This window comes from Lissotriton vulgaris, chromosome 7 (assembly GCF_964263255.1).
Source record: "Lissotriton vulgaris chromosome 7, aLisVul1.2, whole genome shotgun sequence".
Taxonomy (NCBI): domain Eukaryota; kingdom Metazoa; phylum Chordata; class Amphibia; order Caudata; family Salamandridae; genus Lissotriton; species Lissotriton vulgaris.
Genome location: NC_141695.1, coordinates 1,504,434,420 through 1,504,459,285, shown reverse-complemented (window position 1 = coordinate 1,504,459,285; position 24,866 = coordinate 1,504,434,420). Strand labels below are relative to the sequence as shown.

The 24,866-nt window shown below is 53.7% G+C and overlaps 1 protein-coding gene across 1 annotated transcript in view; it reads left to right on the top strand.

Annotated features, from left to right (window-relative positions):
* The window catches only part of SLA2 (Src like adaptor 2), a 241,505-nt gene that overhangs the window by 200,223 nt on the left and 16,416 nt on the right, over positions 1-24,866 (top strand). Inside the window, exon 7 of the mRNA XM_086932350.1 lies at positions 9,523-9,655. Coding sequence (XP_086788476.1) covers positions 9,523-9,655 — 133 coding nt within the window. The remainder of the gene's footprint in view (positions 1-9,522; positions 9,656-24,866) is intronic.

The following is a 24,866-nucleotide window of genomic DNA, read 5'->3' as shown; positions in this document are numbered from 1 at the left end:
CATCTGTTCGTCCCACCAACATTTTACTCCTGCAGCTATAAACGCACCTCCCACTTCGGGGACTGTGGCCGGGAATTAGAGCGCTTCTGCTTTTCATTATCACCAGATTGGGTAACTCATTTCGTTGTCAGGATAATCCCCTTTTACTCTTTCGTTTGCGCTTGCTTGCCATGCCAGGATGACAACTAAAATCCCAGATGTTGGACAGTCGACGAGGCCTCCACCTTCCCGGAGCTGCGGGCTTTCAGCTACTTGGGACGCAGTGTCAAGCCTGACAGGACCCCAGTGCCCACCCCCAATGTTCATTAAGACCTGCTGGTGATTTGTGTGGCAGTCCGTCCACCTCGCTCCCCGGTGTCCATGATTGTTGATGCTCTGCTTGTACTCTGCCTTTCGCTGAATTCATTTCCGATTGTTCCAAGTGCTGGAAAGAGCTTCGACTCAATTCTTAGAGCAAACACGTTTTTTGGGGTATTGTAAATGGATCGCTGCTGCATATTGGTTTTGTAGTTAAACTTATTTTTAAAGCTCCCCTCTCCGCGTGAAAATTGCCTCGGCGCCAAATGGAAAGGACCTACCACTGATGAAAAGCTTGTAGGCCAGAACCACGTAAACTCCAAAGCTACACACACCTTCTAACTAATAAGAATCGTGCGGACTCAACTAAAGCCTCTTTTTTTTTTTTTTTTTTTTTTGGTAGACCTTTATTGTACATTATACATTTACACAGCGGTGTGCCTACAACCCACTGATAGGGCCGGCCGCAATCAGAGCACCACAGAATAGATAGGGCAAGCAATACATCGTGTCAGTTCAGTTCAAACGCATATGCAGTGTATGCTAAGCCCGTGAAGGCACCACAAATGGTCCAGAAACGTTGTCCAAGGTGCACTTATCAATTCCGGCCGTGTAGCCCTTACGTGATCTCGGTCTTTTTCCATTTTTGTAGAACTAAAGGTAACCAACCCCCAACCCCAACTCCCTCCCTCCCTTCTCCATCCTGGTCCTAGCGAAGATACCAAATCAAGTCAGTGTGCAGAACATATGCCAACCGGGTCAACAGGGTACAGAAAGTATATGAACGAGTTGGGCAATATCTCACAGTTTCTGTTTCAGCACTCACATTAGTACGGAGCAACAAAGGCCAGCAATTTCCCAACATTTCTCAGGGCTAAGGCGAGAGCCCCAGGGGGCATTACTAGTCATACATCCCACATAGCAGGGACGTCTCACACAGAGTGTGGCCGCATTCGAGCAGATTCCTGGACCCCCCTCGGCAACTCAACTGTCTCACTCCTTTCGCTATCAGAATCATCCAATGACAGTACGTAGAGCGTAAACGGCTCCCACACATCCTTCGGACGAGATCTCTCTGGCAGCCCCTCATAATAGCAGTGCAATTGGTCTCTACAGTAGGCCATGTCATTCAGCCACAGCTGTACATCAGGCGCCCGTCTCCCCCCCCATCCAACCGCAACTCTTCTTTTAGCCAACTGCAAAGCCAGGACCACAAGCCGTCTCGATTGGGCTGGTATCCCAGAAGCGATGCTCTAAGAGGCAGAGACGCACATCCAATTTTACCTCGCTAGAGATCATAACAGTCAGTCTTTCGGTCACCTCCTTCCAAAAATCACACACACGCGGACAGCCCCATGCCAGGTGTATAAAATCGGCGTCATCAGCTCCACATCGAACACATTGGGCACTGGCCCGGAGCCCATATCTGACCAGCTGGACCGGTGTGTAATACCATTGGTGCAGAAATTTAAAGTGCAGAAGGCGAAAGTTGCCATTAATCACGCACCCCCCAGTCATGCTACAGCATTCTTCCCATTCATCATCGCTCAGAGGGTCTGGTAGGCTCCTATCCCAGCGCGCCCTGGCCAAGACCGCCCCTCCTCCCTCATCCTCCTGCGCAGCCTTATAAAGTCTAGAGAGTAATTTAGTTCTATCTTTGGCTGTGTAGAGCAGCTGTAATGCCCCAAGCGTCGCCGGTTCCGCCGGATATGATGGAAACAAATCTCGTACTGCTGCCCTTAATCGTGCATAAACAAAGGTAGCCATAGTTGCGTTTGTGGGGCCTGCTGTCATGTCTTGTAAAGAAAGAAAGGACGCCCCTGGGAAGAGGTCCCCCATGGTCTGAACTCCAGCTTCCCTCAAAACCTGCAATCCCCCGGGTTCACTGGTCACTGAAATATCTGAGTGATACAACAGAGGCATAGCCGGGGCATATAGCGGCAATCTGGCAGCCCGTCTACCAAGTTCCTCCCAGGCGGATGCTGTGCGCCGCACAGTATCGATCTCCCCTTTCTCAAATATCGAATGTTTGTTAGTTATCATCGCCCTAAGCGGATACGGCAAGACTGCACTAGCTTCAAGCGCCACATGTGGTGTATACGGCGGAGCCTGTATCCAATAACTAGCAAATTGCGCTTGCGCGCATAGATAGTACAGCTTCATGTCCGGTAAGGCGAACCCACCCAGTGCATGCGGCTTGATCATGACGTCCCAAGTCACACGTGGTTTCTTGCCGGCCCAGGTGAGCGAGATCAGAAGAGACTTCAGTCTCGCAAAAAAGTGCGACTTCATCTGTACAGGGATATTTACGAATAGATAAAGAAACTTCGGCAGAACCACCATTTTAATTAAGGAGGTGCGATCGGCAAGCGTTAGAGGGAGCCGAGTCCATCTCGCCACCTGATCCTCCAGCTTAGATATGGCGACCCCGTAATTAGCCCTTATGACCTCCTGGCAATCCCTATGTACCCAGACGCCCAGATAACGAACTGACTCCGTTGCCCACTCCAGAGGGAATTCCAGCGGTATCTGACTAGTCGCATCCGTGAGTGGGAGTATTACCGATTTGTCCCAATTGATAGTCAACCCGGAGTGCCGACCAAACTTAATGAATTCGCGGAGCATATTTTCGAGATGAAGCCCCGGGTCTCTTACATACAGGACCATGTCGTCCGCATACATCGACACAGCCAGCGTTCTGAGGGGGAATTTTAACGTTGCATCCGCGTATCTTTGCCGCAGAATACAGGCCAAAGGTTCCATCATGATGGCGAATAGCAGCGGCGATAGAGGACACCCCTGCCTTGTCCCCCTCTGAATCGGGAACGACGAGGAGACATGCCCGTTGACCCTGACTCTCGCGGTCGGTGCAGTGTATAATAGAGCAATAAGGGAAGTGAAGAAAAAAGGCACCCCCATCCGGTGAAGGACAGTTATCATATATTTCCATGCCACCGAATCAAAGGCCTTAGCCGCATCCGCCAGGACTGCAGCTGCAGGGAGGTCCGGCTTAAGCAGGTGCAATACGGCGAATAGGGTCCGCAGATTATGCGACGTGGACCTGAGAGGGATGAATCCTGATTGGTCCGGCAGTACCATGACCGGCAGGAGGAGTCGCAGTCTTGTAGCCAAGACTTTGGCAATGATCTTGACATCCGTATTCATAAGCGATAGGGGGCGATAGGAATCGCATTTGTCTGGTGGCTTCCCAGGTTTGGGCAGTGCCACCAAGAGCGCCTCTCTCATGGTCGCTGGGAGTCGCCCGCGCTCAAACGCTTCTTCCAAGACCTGCGCCAGCTGCGGAATCAGGATATCAGCATATTTTTTATAAAATTCGGAGGGTAGGCCATCCGTGCCGGCTGCCTTCCCATTCGGAAGTGCCGCAATAGCATCCCTAAACTCAGCTTCCGTAATATGGTGCATTAGGAATTCTTGCTGACCTCTGGAGAGCCACACCAAGGCAACACCCTCTAGATAACGGTTCACCTCCTCCTCATCAGCCGTGTCCCTTCGCTCATAGAGTTGCGCATAATGCTTCGAGAAGCAAGCCAAGATGCCTTCAGTATTAGTCACTACTTCCCCTTGGTCCTCGATCTCGTGTACCGTGCAGTGACGCGCCCACGGCTCTCTGATGCGATCCGCCAGTCCCTTTCCCGGCCTGCCCCCTTCTCCATAGTATCTAGCAGTAGCATGTTTAGCCATGAATTTCACCTCTTGCTCCGCCAACTCATTGTACTCATTGACCTTCAGCCTGATATCTGCAAGTATCGTGCCCTCCGCACCCTCTTCCAACCGTCGCTCAAGTGATAATAACTCCCTTTCAAGCCTGGACATGGAGTCCCTGATGGACGTGAGCACCCCTGAACGTAAACCTATACATGCACCTCTCACCGTCACCTTAAAGGCCTCCCACACCGTACCTATATCTTCAACAGATCCCACGTTATTAACAAAGAAATCCTCCACTATCTGCCCCAGGCGTTCGGAAAGCACCTGATCAGTTAGCATCCCGGGAGAGAGTCTCCAAGTGAAAGGGGGCGGAGCATGCGATGGGATCCGCAATATCAGTGTAGCAGGTGCATGATCCGAGATAGTGCGAGGCAAATGAGCAGCTTCCACCACCCATCCACTCACATCCCTAGTCACCAGCCAGAAGTCCAGTCTCGACCACGTGTCGTGTGCCGATGTGTAACAAGTACCCACTCGCGCAGTCGGGTTTCGCAGTCTCCATACATCCAGCAATTGCAGCCCAGCCATACCCTCGCACACCGCTTCCGCCGCCCTCTTGTGCACAACAGGTCTATCATGTTTCTTGTCCAGCTCCGAATCCAGCGTGACATTCCAATCCCCCCCGCATATTATAGCTGACGGCGCAACGCAAGCATATAAAGTTTGTTCCAGAGCATAACATAGAAATCAGGATCGTCAATATTCGGACCATATACATTAAGCAAAGTAATCAGCGTACCACATAATTTGCCCTGCACAATAATAAACCTTCCCTCCTGATCTATTTCCTCATGTACCACTTCAAAGGGTATATTTCTCTTGATCAAAACCATCACCCCCCGAGCATAGGAAGAGTACTTAGTGGCCAAGCGCACCCCCGCCCATTGCCTGCCCACCATTTCAGCCGCCCTGCCCTGGAGGTGTGTTTCCTGCAGGAACACCACTTGTGCGCCATGTCGATTCAAAAATGCAATCATTTGTCTTGTCTTTTGCGGCCTATTAAGACCCCGTACATTCCAAGTTACGCATGTGATCTTACCCCCCCTATCCATGTCTCCCGTTCTGTAAGCCTCCCAAAAGCCAATAGAGCAGTCCCCCTGTCCACCCCGAGGACCTCACCTCTGCACTCCGCAAACCACAAGCAACAGGAATATCTTCATTGAGAAGGCCGACCCCCCACCAATGGAGTCGAACATACATTACCAGCATCACAGATCCCTCAGCCCAGACCAGAAAGGAAAACAATCCCCCAACATCCCTCAATTCCCCGTCCCCCATCCCACCACCCACTTCAGCGCACCCAATTTGCCAAAGCCAACCCAAAACCCAACACCGCACAACCCTCAACAAGTCAACCAACAGTGTGTGGGGATCTCCCATATCGGGGGGCGTAGAGGCACACTTCCCCCGCCAAGAAGTGACGGGAGCGTGGACCACTCTAAATAAGAACACCTCCAACCTTGCAACCCTGATATCGCAAGCAAAACACCCAGTGGTAAGTCAAACATTTGCAGTACATTGCCAGAAACGTCCCGGACTTGTCCACAACCAGCAGCGCTATAAACATAACCAAGAGCACTGGCAGCCCCAGGACCAGCCCCCCCCCGTGCCCACCGCCCGACCAAGCTTTCAATCTTGTGCAGTGGGGATAGAGCCAGCAAACCGTAAGTCCTCAGCAGATGTAAAAATGCCACTCGCCAGCCCCTCCCTCATTCCGCAATGTACATGTTCTCGCTCTGAAATCCTCCAGGCCTCAGTGGATCGCTCAACATTGTTAGAAAATAAGCAGATGAAAGACCACAGGGGAGAGCTCAGCACAGCGCCTCGCAGCAGCGCCCCTGTCGCAGTCAATCAGTCCAAACTCAGCTCACGCGGCCTCTTCCAGCCCCTCATCCTCCGCCGCATGTCTCCCGTCCGGTTCCTTGGCGCGCTTTTTCAATTTTTTGGCGTAGTCCATTGCTGCTTTGGGGGAGGAGAAGATCTTGTTGTCCGACGGTGGGCCTACCCTCAGGCGCGCAGGATACAACATGGCGTACGCAACGTCATTATTCCTCAGCAGTTGTTTCACCTGGGCGAATTCTTTACGGGCCGTTTGCACCGCCATGGTGAAATCGGGGTAGAACTCCAGCCTGTTGCCCTGATATTCAATGGTCCCTTTCTCCCTGGCAAGCCGAAGTATAGTGTCCCTGTCCCTATAGTTCAGAATTCTGGCTACTATCGGCCGCGGCGGCGCCCCAGGTGGCGGACGTTTGGCCAGCGAACGATGGGCGCGCTCCACTATGAATACTCTAGACAACTGATCTGCTCCAAATAGGTCAATGAGCATCCTTTCCATATAGTCCTCCATGCGTCCTACATTCGTGGATTCCGGCAGGCCCGTGACCCTTACGTTGTTCCTCCTGGACCTCCCTTCCAACTCCTCGTTCTTCGCCTGTATGACCGCCAGCACCCTCTCCATGCTGAATACTTTAGATGAGACAGTGGCCAGGCCGTCCTCCGTGGCAGACACTCTCTGCTCCACCTCCCCCATGCGCTCATTTTGGCGGTCAAATTGCGTCGCCATTTGATCGAGACGGTGATTGACTGACTCCATGGTGACCTCGATGGATTGTAGGGTTTTCTGCATGGCTATTAACGTGGATTCCAGATTCGGGGCGCCCCCCACGGCCCCCCCCTGGTCAGCGTCCACCGGAGCCTGAGAGGACGAGAGCGCAGTTTTTTTAGCCTCGAATGTGATTTTCGGCTGGCTTCTGTCTGTTCGGCCCATGGTTGCAGAGCACCCAGCACTACCAAGTACACAAGTTAGCTGATCCGACTTGCCAGCCGAGTGGGTCCGTTGTCACTATCAGGCGGGCTCCGCAGCTTCAGTCCACTGTAATGTACCTGTCCGAAGTTCAGGCAGTGACACCACTCCCAACAGGAACCAGCACCCCAATCGAGTCTAGATACTTTCTACGCCCCCCACCAAAGCAGCGGGTCACAGCACCCCACTCAGGGACCGACAGCCTTAAGCCTGCAGCGTGAAAAAGTGAATTGGCGGGCTCCCCATAGATCTCTCAGGCATCCAGCATGGCCACGGAAGGTATCTGTGTAGAGGCGGCCAGACTAGCGCCCGTTTGTTGTCCAGGGTGCAGGCGCTGCATTCAGTGGTGGCCCCTCTCCGCTTTGCTGCCCCGCCTGCCCCCTTCCCCTGCCCCCACCGAAATCGGCTCACGCGGCGCGGCCGCGGCAGGCCCAGCGCCACCTCCGCAGCCCCGGGCTTGCGTAGCGCCCCGCCCCACTCACCAACTCCGGCGGAGCCGGGTCCAGGCCGCTCTCCGCTCCGGCGCTTCCCCGGGGACACACCGAGGGACGATTCCGCTCCGCCCCGCTTCCGCCGGTCCCAGTCCCCGTCTTCGCCGGCCGGCAGCGTCAGGATCCAGCGGGTGCCCAAGTTAGCCAGCAGCGGCAGTCCAGGTCCGCGAGGTGCGAGCGTTGCAGGCGGCAGGTTCCCGGCTCGCAGCGCTCCTCTCCAATCGCGCTCAGAACAGCCTCGGATTCCGGCCAAAGGGTATGCAGCAGGCCCCCGATGTCAGCGGGGCCCCCCCAGCTCAAGTACAGGGTGCAGGTTGCAGATTACGCAGGATTAATGAGCGAATATTGTGTGGTCCTGACAGAGCCTCACGCAAGTGCGGCCATCTTGTCCGGCGCCCTCTAGCGCCCCAACTAAAGCCTCTTAATAACTCCCCATTTATATAGTGCTTGCTACCGCAATGTAAATACAACCACAAACAAGGGGGGGGGCAGGACAGCAAGCACGAACAGCGAGGGGGGGGGGGCAGGACAGCAAGCACTCACCTGAGGACAACTTCTTCCGGCGGTGGTCGGGGGAAATGGCAAAACAAAAGCACCGCCGGAAAAAAAAAAGTAAACGCCCACCTCCGAATGACGAACAAAAAGGGGCGGGGCTTAAAAAAAGCTGGAAACGGTCACGAATCTGCTCCAGCCCTGAGTGACACACATCTCTTCCAATGGCTAGCCTTCATTTATGAAGCTAGCCAATGGAAGAGAAGGCGGGTTCAAGCCCTAGTACTGGGGAATCATAAGATCTCGGCTGCGCGACACTGCTGCGCAGTGTACGCTAGGCCGAGACCTAAAAATTGTTCACGACGAGACAGGGGTCAGTCACTAAGGGCCCCAGACTTAGTGCGTTTAATTAACTGGGCCACCTCATCTGTTGTGAGGGATGAAAATATGTCTCAAACTTGGGTGGTTTTTATTAAGAGCGATGTCTTCGGAGCCTAGGGGAAGATCCCCAAACCTTGTAAACTGCTTCTACCTTATTCTTAAAAGAATTAGCTAGGTTGTCACAGAAAGTTTGTGTGGGGACTAATGTATTAGCGTTCCAAGGGCGAGAGAGCATCTGAACTGTTCCAAATCGTTCCATGAAGGAGTTGCTTGCTTTTTTAATTTTGTCCGTGAAATATTTTGTTTTTTCAACTTCTATTCCTCCTTCTAATCCTCCATGATATAGATTCTCTAAGCATCCTTAAGAATTAAATGTATCTGCAACAAAACGAGGTACATTGGACCAGCCTGTACTCTTGGAAGCAATTAAAACATTCCTTGATTATCACAGTAAAAAAAACATTTCACATGACAAAGAAAGCAAAGGAACATCTCTGTCATTAATTCAGACTTCAGCAATGCATGGAAAAAATATTCACGTTTTGAAGCCAGCCACGGCCCGTGCAGGTAAGAGCGGTGAGGCGGTGGTGCTGGGTGACGGGGAATTTTGACAGACGAAGGCGATGGAAAATTAATTATTTAATTATTTCTAGTTGGCAAATGTTGAAATCCCTCCCCCCCCCCCCCCCCCCCCCGGCCCCCCGCTCTTACCTGCATGGGCGTGTCTGCATGAAGCCAAAATCCAGGGCTACGTTAGCTATGGTCAATCTAAAAATAAATAATACAGTTAACATTTGCATGTTTACAACGTTAATACCAATTTTATGCAACACTTACTTGATATGAAAAAACACTCTTTTTTCACCAATGTATCCCTTAATACGATGGCATGAGTTATACACGAGGTGGTAAAATGAACCGAGGTAGCTTACCTGGTGCCAGTCCTTTTGGAAGCTCAGACCAAACTTTTTCTAAAAGTAAAAGAAGCAGTTTTTTTTCTTGACACTCAGTAATATGATTTTCAGTCGATTTTTATTTGGACTTGTTTTTTTAAAACATTTCTCTTCATTATTGTTTTCAATATAAAAGTGTGCAGAGTAAATGTGTACTGCCTGCAATTACTACAAATCTCAAGAATTTACATGGTAGCCTTGTCAGCAAACATATGAATTAAGTTCTAGCCTGTTCATATAGAGGTCCATATTTATTAGCAGGCCTTCCATTGCAGTGACTTTTGTTTTTCAAAGAAGTTCTTATGACGAAGTCTGGCTTATTCTTTTGTATGCATTTCTACATAGATGAACGTGTGTCTTGTTCATTTTTCTGTAGAGTTGCCTGATGGCTTATGCTGCTCTCTTAAGGAACCTTGCTTTATTGAAGGGTCCAGACGCATCCCTGCATCAAATCTTCCCGAGCCGGTCATTGTGAAGAAACCTGAACTCAACTGGAAGGACCTAGATAGGTGAGTCATTTCCATTCTAATAAAGATCTTAATATTTGTTCCTGGGGAGAGAACTCTCTGTGAAGTGCAAAGGAAAACTCGAAGTTTCTAATCGAAGGAAGTTGATAATGTGGAAGGTGTTTCTTTTTGTTTACTGTTTACACCCCCATTTCTCCCCAAATATGAGAAAACCTATTGTATGTTTTTGTGCAGTATAATATACACATATTGGTTTCTGCTATTTATAGCTACAGGATAACAAATAGTACATGTTAAAATAAATAAATGAGGGGGGCGTGGCCAAGACAGCGATGTGAGCGGACGCACCCTGAGCGAGTTCCGTCGCCCCGCTGTTTGCATTAGCCATATTGAGAGAAATTCGGGGGGCTTTTCTGGGGGCCCCACCTGCTAGGCGAGCCTTACCTGCGGAACGACCCTCGGGGGGTCCATCCTGGTGCAGAAGACTTTGCTGGGAGCTGCTGGGGGCCTGGATCCTCCGCTGCCGGACTCTGCCCGCCATTTTGGAGCTGACCACGACGACGAGAACCCTGGTCCCGCAGCGCTTATAGGCGGCTCTCGGCACTGAGGAGGTGACGGGGGACACAGGCGGACCACCCACGACGGACCTCCCCAGCGGCGAGCTGATCGCTGGGGGCTTGGCGGGCCGAGAGGACGCAGCTGTTGGCATGGAGGCGACCCCTGAGCAGAGTAGCTGAAGAGCGCCCGGCTGCAGCTCCTGGGAGAGGCCCCGGCTTCGGCGGAGGCGAGAGGCCGCACTTTCCGCGGACTTCTCGGAAGACCCAGCCACGAACCACCAGCCGTCACAGAGAAGCCCTGGTAAGCTGCCCTCCCTGCACCACCCCCCTCCACCCACAGACGGGTGCACCCTGGAGATTGCGGGCCCGCCCCGAACTGCTGAGCTGAGATCGGGCCCGCGGAGGGTGCTACCCGCCATCTTGCTCCCCCACCTGGTGCTCCGGGAGAGGGATCGGGCGCTGCAGGGGCGGCCCCATCGACCCACGCTGCTGCTTGCTGTCCCGGGGGCGCTACTTTAGAGGACCGCGGAGGGAGCTGGGACACTCTCCTCTTTCCCTGTGGGGCGATCGAGGCCCTGCCCGCCATTCTGACATTGCTGTTTGGCGCCTTCAGGCCTGGGGCCTGCCCAGCTGCACGTCGGGGCTCCCCGGAGAGTGGCGGCCACACAGTTGAGCGGGAACGGGAGCGCTGACCCGGCCGGCCTCCACTACCGGCCTTGAAGGAGAAGCGAGGGCCCCACCTGGAGTGCCGCGCGCCGGCCTTGACCCTGCCCCACAACCTGGCCTTGCTGCCCAAGCCCTAGACCTGCACTAACCCCGTAGCGCTGCGCCCCCGCTCCGGCCTGGCGAGTCGGGCTGGGATCGGCTGCCCGGGGGTGCTGCTGAGAGGATTGTGGTCCGGCTCCCCCTGAGCACAAAGAACAACGCCATCGGTTGGCTAGACGAAACGCCACACCCGGCGGTGTTTGCGCCCCACGGCCTGGCTGGCCGGCCTGAAGAAGGAGGGCAAGGACTTCTGGTGACGCGTGAGTACCCCTCTACGGGCATGAGACCCTGGGTGATTAATACGTGGCTTCTCTGCCATCTGCGAGGCGCAAGAGGATAGTGGCCGGGGTGCAGGGGGGCGCCTCGCCTGCCCACGGGGGTGCCGTTTTAACCAGCGGGGGGAGCAACGCGGCGCCCCCGACTGGAGGAGAGACCTGTCCCCCATAACGGCCCGTTTGTGCGCTGGGGTGCCTTCAAGACTCCTGGGGCTGCAGACCTGATTTCCAATTGCTGGACTGAGTGGGCCATCACGCGCAAAGGTGCTCGGGAGGGAAGGAGGACACTGGTGGTGAACTAAACGCTGCTGCGGCGACGTAGAGGGTCCGCGTCCAAGGTGACAGGCGACACGCCGGGCGGCAGGACATTGCGCTCTGGACCGACAATGACCCGTGGCAGAGGGGGCAAGGCGGACCCGGCGGCGGCGTCCAGGGGCACGTCGGTGGCTACCATGTGGGGCAAAGCGGGCACTCCTGCATCATCTGAAGGAGTGCCACAACCTACCACCGACTCTCCTCCGGTGACCCAAGCCTTCATGTCCTCCTTCATGACGGACCTGAAATCGGAAATTGGGTCCCTGAGATCAGAAGTGCACTTGTGCGTCAAAGAGCTGCGAAAGGAAGTGACCGACCTGGGTGACAGGATTGATGGCCTTGAGAAAGTCGTCGACACACGCACGGAAGATCTGGAGCAGCTATGGCAGAGAGTGGCAGCCCTGGAGGAGCAAAACATCGAGCTCCAGGTCAAGCAGGAGGACCTCGAAAATAGGGGGTGCCGCAACAACCTCTGTATATGGGGTGTGCCGCTCGGGGAAGAGGGGACTGACGCCATGGCCTATGTGGCCCAAATCCTGCACGAGGTGTGGGGCAACAAAGACGCCTCCCCACCACTCCTAGACTGTGCCCACCGAGTCTTTGGGGCGGGAGGCAAGATGGGCCTCCTCCCGGATATCATAACCCGACTGCACTACTTTACAGAGAAGGAGGCCATCCTGAAAGCGGCGAGGGACAAGCCGGACCTGCGCTATAGAGGACACAAGATCCAATTCTTCCAAGATCTGGCCCCCAACACGCTGCATAGAAGGAAAGTCTTCCGCCCGGTGACTGAGCGGCTGCGGGCTCTCAATATTCCCTACCAGTGGGGGCACCCCTTTGCCCTCATCTTTCGATGGGAAGACAAGCGCAGAGTCATCCGGTCCTACCGCGAGGCAGCACAACTGCTCAACCTGTCGGACTCCCCTGAGCGCAGCCCCTCCCGCTCCAAACGCCAAGAGAGGGCCCCAGCCCGTCCGGAATGGACCACAGTGCACCGGCGTCGCCGCACCCCCCCAGTGGATGACTGCTCCACGTCTCAGGCCAAGCAGGACATCATAGCGCACATCCGTTCCCTTGAAGGTGACCGCGAAGAACGGACCTCGCAGCCTCACACTCCGGGGACCGAAGAAGAACAGCTCCTGACCTCAGACGGTCACTGACTGGCAAGGACAGCATCATCATACTCCCTGACCAAAAGCCTCCACATCTGTTACTGAGAAAGATACGGGGGCCGAAAACGTTTGCCCCCACACCAATGAGCCAAGACACTCTCCCGCTCTCTAGAAGGGGAACGCGACCTGCACCCCCTGCACTAAAGTAGAGCGACCCCGGCACTTCGGTGGCCCCTCCGAGACTGCCTAACCTGAGCACAGAAGGGGCGTGCACCCATGGAGTTAAGTCCGCCGCACCAGTGCCTGGGGCCGTCCGAACACTGGGGACGGACTCATCCAGTTCACAGCGACGCTTGGGGCTGCAGTCAACCGCCATGGGGCGCTGCCGCCCCCCCTGAAAGTGGCCGTGGGGGTCAGACTTGGTGCCCCACCCCCTCGGTGACCGGACCCTCCCCACTGGGGCCTGACATTTCTCTTTTGGGCTAACGGATATGACACATTCACCTCTGGGAGATCCTAGAACTCGCCACCCCCGAATCTGCCAGGGACAGCGGGGCAGACGGGCTGCGGGGTAACCGGGAATCGTACTTCCAGCAAACCACCCCCCACTTTGTCCCATAGGAAGTGACATTCCTGAGACCATCCAAACCCTCGGGTAGAGGATGCCCGGAACCTGGGACATTACACTATGGCCCTGTTGGCCTGTTGCGGTTGTATGCCTTCTAAGTGTTCTTTACTTTCCTACTTTTCCTGCTCTTCCTACTTCTCACCTGAGCTTTCCCTGTATCTGGCCCCTACTCCCTTTGTGTAGTGTGGTGGTCTGGTGGCCATCGCGGGTATCGGCGCAACAGGGGTGGAGGGAGGAGGTCACTGCCCTATACACCGTGGGTGGAGGGTACTGGGCGATGAGGCGGCTTCAACCCCCTTAATGTTATGGCGGCGAATATTCCCACGCCCCTAAAGATCCTGTTGCTCAATGTCAAAGGGCTTAACGCCCCAACAAGCGGAATCAGATATGGCGCTATCTTCTCCATCATTCCCCTGACATCATCTTTCTCCAGGAGACGCACCTTCTGCGGGGGGACACTAGCCGCATGGCGCATACTAGATACCCCACACAATTCTGGGCATCGGCTGACACTAAAACAGCGGGGGTGGCAATCTTGTGCAGAGCTGGCTTTAGGCGGGGATCTGCTAAACCCTATAAGAGCGATGATGGGCGCTTCCTTCGGGCCACGGTACAGTTGGGGGGGATGCAGTTCACCCTGGGTAATGTATATGCACCCAACCAGTCGCAAGATAAATACCTCCAGTCGCTCCTGCGAGCACAGTTCAAGACCGGCGAGCCACGTACAATACTGGGAGGGGACTTTAATCTAGTATGGGACCCAGAACTAGACCGCGAGGGAGCTGCGTTTAACGGCACGGGCGCGATGTCCTCTGCGCTCCGTGCGCAGATTACGGATCTAGGGCTTGTCGATGCGTGGCGCTACCATAATCCAGGAGTTCGAGACTATACTTTTTATTCACACTCCCACAGAACCTACTCGCGTATTGATCACTTTTTCACCTCCCTTGACCTGACCCGAGACACGCTGAAAGCTGCCATCTCAGACATCTCGCTATCGGATCATGCGCATGTGGAACTACTGATACAGGACCCGCTAGCACACACCCCTCGGGAGCGGCGATGGACCCTCCCTCCGAGCGTCCTCCGGGACCCGGAGGATGTTAACAGCATCCGAGAGGCCATAGACTCGTACTTCGCCATTAACGACACCTCGGAAACGTCCTTCCCGGTAGTCTGGGATGCCTTTAAAGCCACCATACGGGGCCACATTACCTCCCTGGCGATAGCGAGGAGACGGGCGGCCTATAAATTAGAGACTGACCTAGCAGGCGAGATCAAACGGGCAGAGGCCCAAGACAGGGATCGACCCTCTCTGGCATCCAGGAGAACCCTTGCTAACCTCAGGGGACAACTCCGAACCCTGCGCACCAACAAGGCGGAACACTCTCTGCTAGCACTTAAACAAAAATACTATGAGGGAGGGGACAAGGTGGGGCGTCTTCTGGCAGGATGACTGCGGGCTTGAGCAGCTAGAGCCCATATTGCCAATGTGCAGCGTCAGGATGGCTCTAGCGCCATCACTGAAAGAGCCAAACAAGACGCCTTCGTTAACTACTATACCTCCCTATATGCGGGGGAACCTCCATCAGTGGAGGCGCGAGCGGCCGTCCTCGCCGATTATGATGGGACTCCGTTACCGCCGGTGTGCGCAGCAGAGCTGGAGGAGCCCATATTAGACGAAGAGGTCTCTGCAGCTATTAAAGATCTTCCCACCGGGAAAACCCCGGGGCCGGATGGCTTACCGCTGACCTTTTACCGAACCTTTCAGACTCAACTCCGCCCGTACCTGCTGAGACTGTTCCACTCTTTTTCGGACACCTCTGGCCCGTCCCCCGATATGGGTATGGCGGAGATCGCTTTGATACCAAAGCCTGGAAAGGACCCTACACTATGTGCCTCCTACCGCCCTATCGCCCTCTTAAACACCGACTTAAAAATATATACCAAGGTACTGGCTAAGAGACTTGACCCATATATGCCAGGGCTGGTGAACCCGGACCAGGTGGGGTTTATTCGGGACCGGCAGGGGGCTGACAATGTGCGCAGGCTGGCGCACTTGGTCGGAAAAGTGCAACACTGGGATATCCCGGCTTGTCTTCTCTCGCTTGATGCGGAGAAGGCTTTCGACCGAGTGGACTGGGCGTTCCTGAAAGAGGTTCTCCAGAAGATCGGTTTCGGCCCCAAAATGATCGCGAGAATCATGGCCCCGTACATAGGCCCACAAGCCAGAATCAGGGTCAATGGTCAACTTACACCGCCGCTCGCGATACACAGAGGCACGAGACAGGGGTGCCCACTCTCGCCACTCTTGTTCGCCCTTGCGGTGGAACCGCTGGCGGCAATGATAAGACGCAACTCCAGAATACACGGAATAGCTCATGGAGGGAGAGACAACAAGGTGGCGCTGTTCGCAGACGACCTGATCCTCACCCTCACGCACCCTCGCGAATCCCTCCTAGCGGTTCACGATGTGCTCTGCCTATATGAACGGGCGTCAGGCCTTAAAATAAATCATACCAAATCTTGGGTGCTTAACCTCACTATACCCGAAGAGGAGATCCCATCCCTGCAGAAGGATGTGCCCTACCAGTGGGCGGAGAACCACATCAAATACCTGGGCCTTGACTTGACACCCCACTTAGACTCCTGGTCCTCGGTAAACTGGGCGGCGTGCCGCAAAACGGTGCTGGAAGACCTTCGGAAGTGGAAACCTTTGATGATCTCATGGCTGGGGCGCCTTAATGCGGTTAAGATGTCGATTCTCCCCAAAATTCTCTATGTCTTCCAATGTTTACCCACCCCGATCCCGCTTCACTGCATTCGGAGTCTCCAGCGCGAGATCACGTCCTTCATCTGGGGCGGGAAGCGCCCCCGGTTCTCGCAGAAGATCCTTATGGAACCGAGAGACAGAGGCGGCCTGGCATGCCCCAACCTGATACACTACTATTGGGCGGCACACCTCCATTTTGTGGTGGAATGGGGCGCTCGCGAAAGCGACAAGCATTGGTTCCACATGGATCGAGCGGTCACAGGACGCACCATATGGGACTTGCCCTGGCTTCCGCGGACGGCACGCTCCAGAAGTGCGTACATGGCAGTCCCTACAAAAACGGTCCTGGATGTTTGGGACAGGGTAGCGGTGTCCAGAGGTCTCACTACGTTCCCCTCCCCACACACCCCGATAGCGGGAAACCCACAATTCCCCCCGGCCTACCAGACTCGGGCATTTGAAAAATGGACGCACGGGGACTGTAGAGTCATTGGGGACCTTTTCCTTGGGAACTCACCTAAAACGTGGAATGACTGCAGGGAGGAATTCGGGATACCACAGACGGCTGGCCTACAACACGCCCAGCTACGTCACTGGACTATGGGTGAAGACATGTATCAAGCGGCCACTAGGGACTACACACCCTTCGAGAAACTAGCGCGTTCCCTTGGGGGGCTGAAGAGGCTTATCTCACAAATATACCACATACTGCAACACCCTACCTCGACACCTGCGCACCCCTATCAGAGACAATGGCAGTTGGCCGCGGGCACAGACATTGAGCCCTCCCAGTGGCACAGACTGTGGCGCGATATCCCCAAAATCTACCACAGTATCCCGCAGAGGAAAAACGCCTACAAGTTACTCACCCAGTGGTACTATACCCCGCTGCGACTTAGCAAAATGTTCCCCAACACCTCGCCGATGTGCTGGAGGTGTGGCTCTGCAACTGGTGACTTTGTGCATATATGGTGGACGTGCCCGACCCTAGCTGTTTTCTGGAAGGAGGTACTCAGCCACATCAAAGGGGTGCTGGGTTTCCCCCTACCTGAGGTAGTGAGCACGATTTTGCTTGGGATCCTGCCTACCACACTCAGGGCGCTTACCCGCAGCGACTGGATCCTTACGCTCCAAATGTTGGGCGCAGCTAAACAACTCATCGCCCTATACTGGAAGCGGGCGGAGGCGCCACCAATAGCTTCCTGGTTTTTACGCCTCTGGCAGGTCCTGGCAATGGAAATACTCACGGCAAGGCTTCAGGCGAGGGACACACGCTTCAAATCGGTCTGGGAGCCCCTAGTGCGATATCTCTGCTCAATTAGCTATGCGCGACATATGCCCCCTAGACTCCGCGCTCTGCACCTCTTTGAAGATGCCATCATCCCTGCGGACCCTGCCAGGCTGTGCCCTTGACTGCCATCCACACTGCAAGCGCTACTTCTAATACACATGCCCTCCCATGCCCTGCTCCCTGAACCGCCGCACATACCTACCGCCCCCACTCCTTTACTTTACCTACTCTCAGACTACCTGATATTGCATACTTCCTTTTTTCCTACTTGCCGATCTGGCCTTCGTCTCTCTACGAGGCAGTTGCGCCCGGTTGGGCTTTCTCTCCTTTGTGACACTTAAGCCAGTTACTCACCATACGCCTCTCTTACGAAGCGGAAGCGCATTCACATGCGACAACCCCTGCGAACTTCACTCCTAAGCCATGCGGCCGGCCCTTCCTGGAGGGTTGTAGGCAAGGCGCTGTGTTAAAGCCTTTTCCCCGCCCCAGTTGGCATAGCAACGCAAGAGTTATCACATACGCGGCCGGCCTCGACACGAGGTTGTAGGCTTAACGCTGTGTACACAATAAAAACAGATTTGAACAAAAAATAAAAATAAATGAGCAATTCAACATTATAGTAATTCCCTGGAAGACCAAGAACTGAGGAGGATGAAGGGATAAGGGCAGTGCAATTTAATGGGCGTGTTTGAGTGTGTGTTTATGATGAGATTGAAGGTTTAGAGTTTGAAAAGGCTTTGAACACATTTACTCTCTCGTTTAAAGCGTGTATTAGTGAATTTAAATTGAGTTATTTTTGGAACCCGGCACTATATGTATCGGCAGTGTTTTAGTACATGAGCACCAGAGAAGGATCATGACATAACCTTCATTTCAAAACAAGCATTGGTAAATGCATTAGGTTTCACCTATGTGATTAATAGTAAGCTGTCTTTTGTTCTAAGTTGTAGCTTGCTGAGTAGTTGTACAATGTAAACTACAGAAGTCTGTTAAAGTTGTATGACTTGTTTATATTCAAAAAAGTAATGTGTTGTGTTGTTACGAGTAGTATAGTGCGGGTAAGTAATAGCAACATTTTGAAAAATGAAAGAGAAAAATAATATAATGAATTGATGTAACAGCAATATTATGTGTTAGAGGAGTTATGACAACTTTTGGCCCCAGTGGCACTGCACCTGCTGCACCATTCAAATCATGGCCATATTGCCTGTAAGGTAACTGCACTTGTGACTGCATGTTTAGTAGTAAAATATTGCAATATTTGGTGTTTAGAGGGGTTTCTAGAGCTTTTTGCCCTGGTATTACTGCACCTGCTGCACCATTGAAATCATGACCCTAGTGCCAGCAAGGTACCTGCTTGTGACTTCTTATTTATCAGTTAAATATAGCAATATTTGGAGTTTAGAGGAGTCCTGACAAGTTGTGGCCCCAGTGCCACTGCACCTGCATCACCATTCTAGTAAAGCCCCTTATAGCTGCAAGATAACTGCAATTGTTCTGCCTATATAGTAGTAACATATAGCAATTTTTGGGTTTTAGAGGAGTTCTGACAACCTATGAGCGACCCTTGACCCTGGTCAGGTCGCTCCCCACTCCGCACGGCTCCTCCTATGCGCCCGTGACTCCTGCCCCACTGCTGCCGCTGCCGAGAGTTTGCTGCTGGTGTGCTCCTGTGTTTGTGGTCTGGTGACTGCTTTGTTCCTTTTCTGTACTCTTATTTTTATTTTTAATTGTAGTCGGTTCTGGGCCCTTAAGCGCCCCTTGCCCTCTGTACCCCCCGCTCCCCACCGCTGCCCCCTTTGCCCTCTGTGTCCCGTCCCATCCCCCAACGCCCATTAGCGCCCTGCTCCCAGCTGCTTCTCCCTCCTACTTCGCCTTTTATGGAGGGCGCCGCGCGGAAGCGCAGCGGATGCGCCTGGACCACGCCCACCGCCAGAACCCCTGGACCCCGCGCCCCCGCAACGCCAGACTCCGATACAACGCCAATGCCCTCCTCGCTCTCAACACCGGACGGGACCGCCGCTGCTTCCAGGCTGCCCCAAAACACACCCACGGACCCTTCTCCTGCCACACCTGCAACTTCTCCTGTGACAGAACCACCAGGCCTCCAGGGACCGGACTCAACTACCTCCGCTGCAAACTCCTTAACCCCTTCAGCGCTAATGACAAGGGTAACTCGTCATGGAGTTTCCATTGATCTCAATGGAAATTACATTGAAGTGCCAGAAGATGCATAGCATCCAAGTGGTTAACACCCGCTCTGCACGCAAACACGCCGTCGAGCTTTGGCACCTACTCGACACAATGGCCCCAGACGTAGCATTCCTGACCGAGACCTGGTGGAACGAATCCTCTGCTCCGGACATCGCCATAGCCATCCCGGATGGCTACAAGATCACCCGCAGAGATCGTGCAAATGGAATCGGAGGAGGAATAGCCATCGTCCACAAGTCCACACTCCAGGTCCACACCCTCGCAGTCGACTCTCTCAATTCCGCCGAACACCTTCACTTCCGGATCCACACCGACCCCAACACCACTCTCAGAGGAACACTGGGCCCTGTTCAGCGACTCCATCGCTGACCTCGCCAGCACCCACGCACTCGCCTCCACGGACTACATCCTCCTATGGGGACCTGAACTACCACCTCGAAAACAACAACAACACCAACTCCGCCACCCTGATAGCCAACCTCGCCAACCTCGGCCTCCGACAACTCGTCACCGAACCCACCCACGCCGCCGGCTACACGCTCGACCCCATCTTCTCCACAAGCACCCACATCGCCTTAAACCACACCACCGAACTTCACTGGACCGACCACTACTGCATCCACTTCACATTCAAGAAGGCACCCACGCACCACCACACTCAACAGCTACCTCGCCGCTGCTGGGGCAAAATCACCGAGAACCAACTGACCTCCGCCCTCGCCCTGGACCCTCCAACCGACCCCATCGACCCAGACACCGCCGCCCAAAACCTCAGACAGTGGATCGAAGACTGCGCCAACACCCTAGCCCCACTAAAGAAGCCCTCCATCAACCACTCCAGCAAGAAAGCCGCCTGGTTCACCGAAGAACTCCAGACCTCCAAACACACATGCCGGATGCTAGAGAACAAATGGCTCCAAGACCGCACGTCAGACAACCACGCTGCCCACAAGGACGGCATTCGCAGACACCACCAACTCATCAGAACAACCAAGAGATCCTCCCTCAAAGCCCACCTGGACAACAACGCACACGATTGCAAAGAGCTCTTCAGGATCATCAAGGAACTCTCCAACCCCAGCGCCAACACCAACGACATCCCGCCCTCGCAAGGACCACCACATCCATCATCGACATCCACGACAGTTTCAACGCACCGCCAGCCCCGACCATGACAGACCCCACCCCGAACACCACTTGCACCAACCAGCTGACATCCTGGTCCCACGTTAACGACGACGAGACACGAAAGATTATGAACTCCATCCACTCGGGATCACCAGCAGACCCCTGCCCACGCCACGTGTTCAACAAAGCAGACGCCACCATCGCACCCCAACTACGAAAGGTCATCAACATCTCCTTCGACTCAGCGACATTCCCGGAAAGCTGGAAGCACGCTGAAATCAACGCCCTCCTCAAGAAGCCCAAGGCGGACCCAAGGACCTCAAGAACTTCCGCCTCATCTCCCTGCTCCCCTTCCCGGCGAAGGTCATTGAGAAAATCGCCAACATACAGCTGACCCGCCACCTCGAGGACAACAACATCCTAGACCCGTTGCAATCCGGATTCAGACGGAACCACAGCACCGAGACAGCTCTCATTGCCGTCACAGACGACATCTAACGCCAACTAGACAACGGCGAAACCTCAGCCCTCATCCTTCTGGACCTGTCAGCCGCCTTCGACACGGTCTGCCACCACACACTAAGAACACGCCTCCAAGAAGCAAGAATTCGGGAAAAAGGCCTGGACTGGACCACTTCCTTCCTCTCCGACAGAACCCAGAGTGTCCGCCTCCCACCCTACCGTTCCAAAGCTACCAACCTCATCTGCGGCGTACCCCAGGGCTCATCCCTCAGCCTGACGCTGTTCAACATCTACATGGCCCCCTCGCACAAGTGACCCGCCAACACTACCTAAACATCATCTCCTACGCCGACGACACCCAGCTCATCCTCTCCCTTAGCAAAGACCCACAGACCGTCAAAACCAACCTCCACGAGAGTATGAAGGCCGTCGCAGAGTGGATGAGGAGTAGCCACCTGAAGTTGAACTCGGACAAGATGGAAGTCTTCATCCTCGGCCCTACCCCGTCTGCCTGGGATGACTCCTGGTGGCCGACAACACTAGGAACAGCACTGACACCCGCGGACCACGCACGCAACTTGGGAGTCATCCTCGACTCCTCCCTCTCCATGTCCAAGCAGGTCAGCACTGTCTCCTCCTTCTGCTACAACACCCTCTGCATGCTTCGCAGGATCTACAAGTGGATCCCTATCGAAACCAGAAGAACGGTGACCCAAGCCCTTGTCAGCAGCCGGCTGGACTACGGCAACGCACTCTACGCAGGAATCCCGACCAAACACCTACAGCGACTACAACGCATCCAGAATGCCTCGGCCCGCCTGATCCTCAACCTCCCCCGATGCAGCCAAATCACCCCCCACCTCAGAGACCTTCACTGGCTCCCCATCAACAAGAGGATCACCTTCAAGCTCCTCACCCGCGCTCACAAAGCACTCCACAACTCCGGACCAGCCTACCTGAACAACAGACTCAACTTCTACACCCCCGCCAGCTCCGCTCCGCCAGCCTCGCCGACATCCCACGAATCCAGCGTACCACCTCCGGAGGCAGATCCTTCTCCTTCCTCGCTGCCAAGACCTGAAACACCCTCCCCACCCACCTGTGGCAGACCCAGGACCTACTCACTTTCAGGAAGCTCCTCAAGACCTAACTCTTCGAGCAGTATCAGCAGCCCCCCCCCCCTCCTCAGCGCCTTGAGACCCTCACGGGTAAGTAGTGCACTTTACAAGTTCAGTGATTGATTAATTGGTGCCACTGTGTGAGAAGGTGGCTTGGAATATGCTGTACACTAGTTAAAGTGGGCACCTTGTACCAGTCCACACGACCCTTAGGATGTATGAGGTCAAAGATAACCTTTAGAAAGCTATCCTAGTGGTAGCTGTGGACAGCAGCCTTCAGGCTTAATCTTGAAGGAATGTAAAGCAGCTTGTTTTACCAGAATATCACCTCCTGAATGAATAAATGAAAGGAGAACCCCACAGTAATTATATAAAATATGTATTTATTAATATAACACTCTCTACTAGTCTCTACATAAGATTAGAACACAAAGCACACAATACTGAATCAATAGAACATTTGTAAGTAGCACAATACACAGCGGGCTCCAGGTTGAAGAGGGAAGAACCTCCGAAACCAGTCTTAGGATGCTTGTTTCCGGTCCAGGGGGGACCTGGCTTGGCAGTTCGGGCTGGACTGTTTCCATGAGGCACAGGGCCAAGGCTGATTTGCATATGCCAGGTCTAAACTGGGGTGGCATGGTGAGAAAAAGAATGATGGATTTAACCAAGATCTCTTGACTGGAGGTGAATGTTTTGATTTGTTCTGCATTCCGTCCATCAACTGTGTGTCTTTTGCTTAAAGTACATACAAAGCAATTTAAGGGAGTAAGCAGATAGACTGGGATCCTGGATAGCAGAATCCCAGTCAGACTAGTCCAAAAACAGTGAGACACCGGCAAAAAGTGGGGGTAACTATAAGAAGCAGATACTAATTTCCTACACACTGCACCCGCTACACCATCATGACCCAAATCACAACCCTGTTGTCTGCAAGGTAACTGCCTGTTTAGTGGTAAAATGTAGCAATATTAGGTTTTTAATGGGGTGCCTAGAGCTTTTGGTCCTGTTGCTACTGCACCTGCTGCACCATTCAAATCATGACCCTATTGCCTGCTAGATAAATGCACTTGTAACTGTCATGTTAAGTGTGCAGGCCCATATTTACAAGGCCGTGCAAAGCCACCTTCCTGCACAAAAACAGTCATCCCCGCAGCGCAGGCACCCTTGGATGCCTGTGTTGCTGCATGGCAGTCAATTGTGCACCAGTGCTGGGGAAAGTACAAGGATGCATCACATTGTTGTAAATTTGACGCATCCCTGTGTTTTTAAAATGCCGCAGCTCACACAGAAAAATTGCTTGTGGCCCAGCTGCATCGTTTTGTTGTAATGAAGGCCCTTGGAGTTTAGTGGAGTTATGACAACTTTTGGCCTTGGTGCCACTGTACCTGCTGCGCCATTTAAATCAAGCCCCTTTCAACTGCAAGGTACAATTGTAACTGCCTGTTTAGTAGTAAAATATAGTAATATTAGGTGTTTAGAGGAGTTCTGATAATGTTTGGCCTGGTGCTACTGCACCATTCAAATAATGACCCTGCTGCCAGCAAGATAACTACACTTGTGACTGCCTGTTTAGTACAAAAATATAGCAGTATTTGATGTTTAGTGGAGTTATGACAACTTTTGGCCCTGGTGCCACTGCACTTGTTGCACCATTTAAATCAACCCTGTTTTAACTTCAGAGTAACTGCAAATATAGTAGAAAAATATAACAATATTAAGGGGCCGATTATGATGGTGGGCGGCCCTGAGTCCGTCTGCCACCATAGAGTAGGAGGTACCGTCCGCAGGGGCAGCGGCAGTTCCTCCGTGCAAATGAGGATGTGACCGCCACCCTGGCTGTCACATCCTGTATATTTAACATTGCGGCGGGTGCTGCTTCAAGCAGCACCCACCGCAATGTTATAAATGTAAGTTGTGCATTTGCATGCACAAAGCGGCAGGCACCACGCGGTGCCTGCTGCTTTGTTCACGCAAATGCAGGGGGGTACCATAGGTACCCCCCATGTGCATCCCCCACCCCCCCTTCACCCAGGGGGCCCACAACGGGCCCCCGAAGTGAAGGTCCGTATGCTTTTCCACAGCAGAAAAGCCGCTGCGGAAAAGCATACATCTTACACCATGCTAATATGGCTGGCGGTGTCTGATAGACACCGCCAGCCATGTTAAAGCTTTTCCGCCGCGGTCGGAAGGCGACCGCGGCGGAAGAGCTGCGGACAGATTTCCAGTCCCACCACCATCCTAATATGGCGGTGGGTCTTTTGTGGCTCAGCAGCGGTTTTCCCGCATCCTCTGGGCCCGCGGTGGCTGCCGTGTTTAGAGGAGTGTTTAGAGGAGTTCTGACAACTTTTGGGCCTGATGCCAATGCAACTGCTGCTCCATTCAAATCTTGACCCTGTTGTTTGTAAGGTAACTGCACTTGTGACTACCTGTTTAGCAGTAAAATATATCAATGTTAAGTGTTCAGTGGGCTGCCTATAGCTTTTGGTCCTTGTGTAACTTCACCTGCTGCACCCTTTAAATCATGACCCAGTTGTCTGTAAGGTAACTGCACTTGTGACTGCCAGTCTAGTTTTAAATTTTAGCAAGGATGTGGGTTTAGTGGGGTCCCTGGA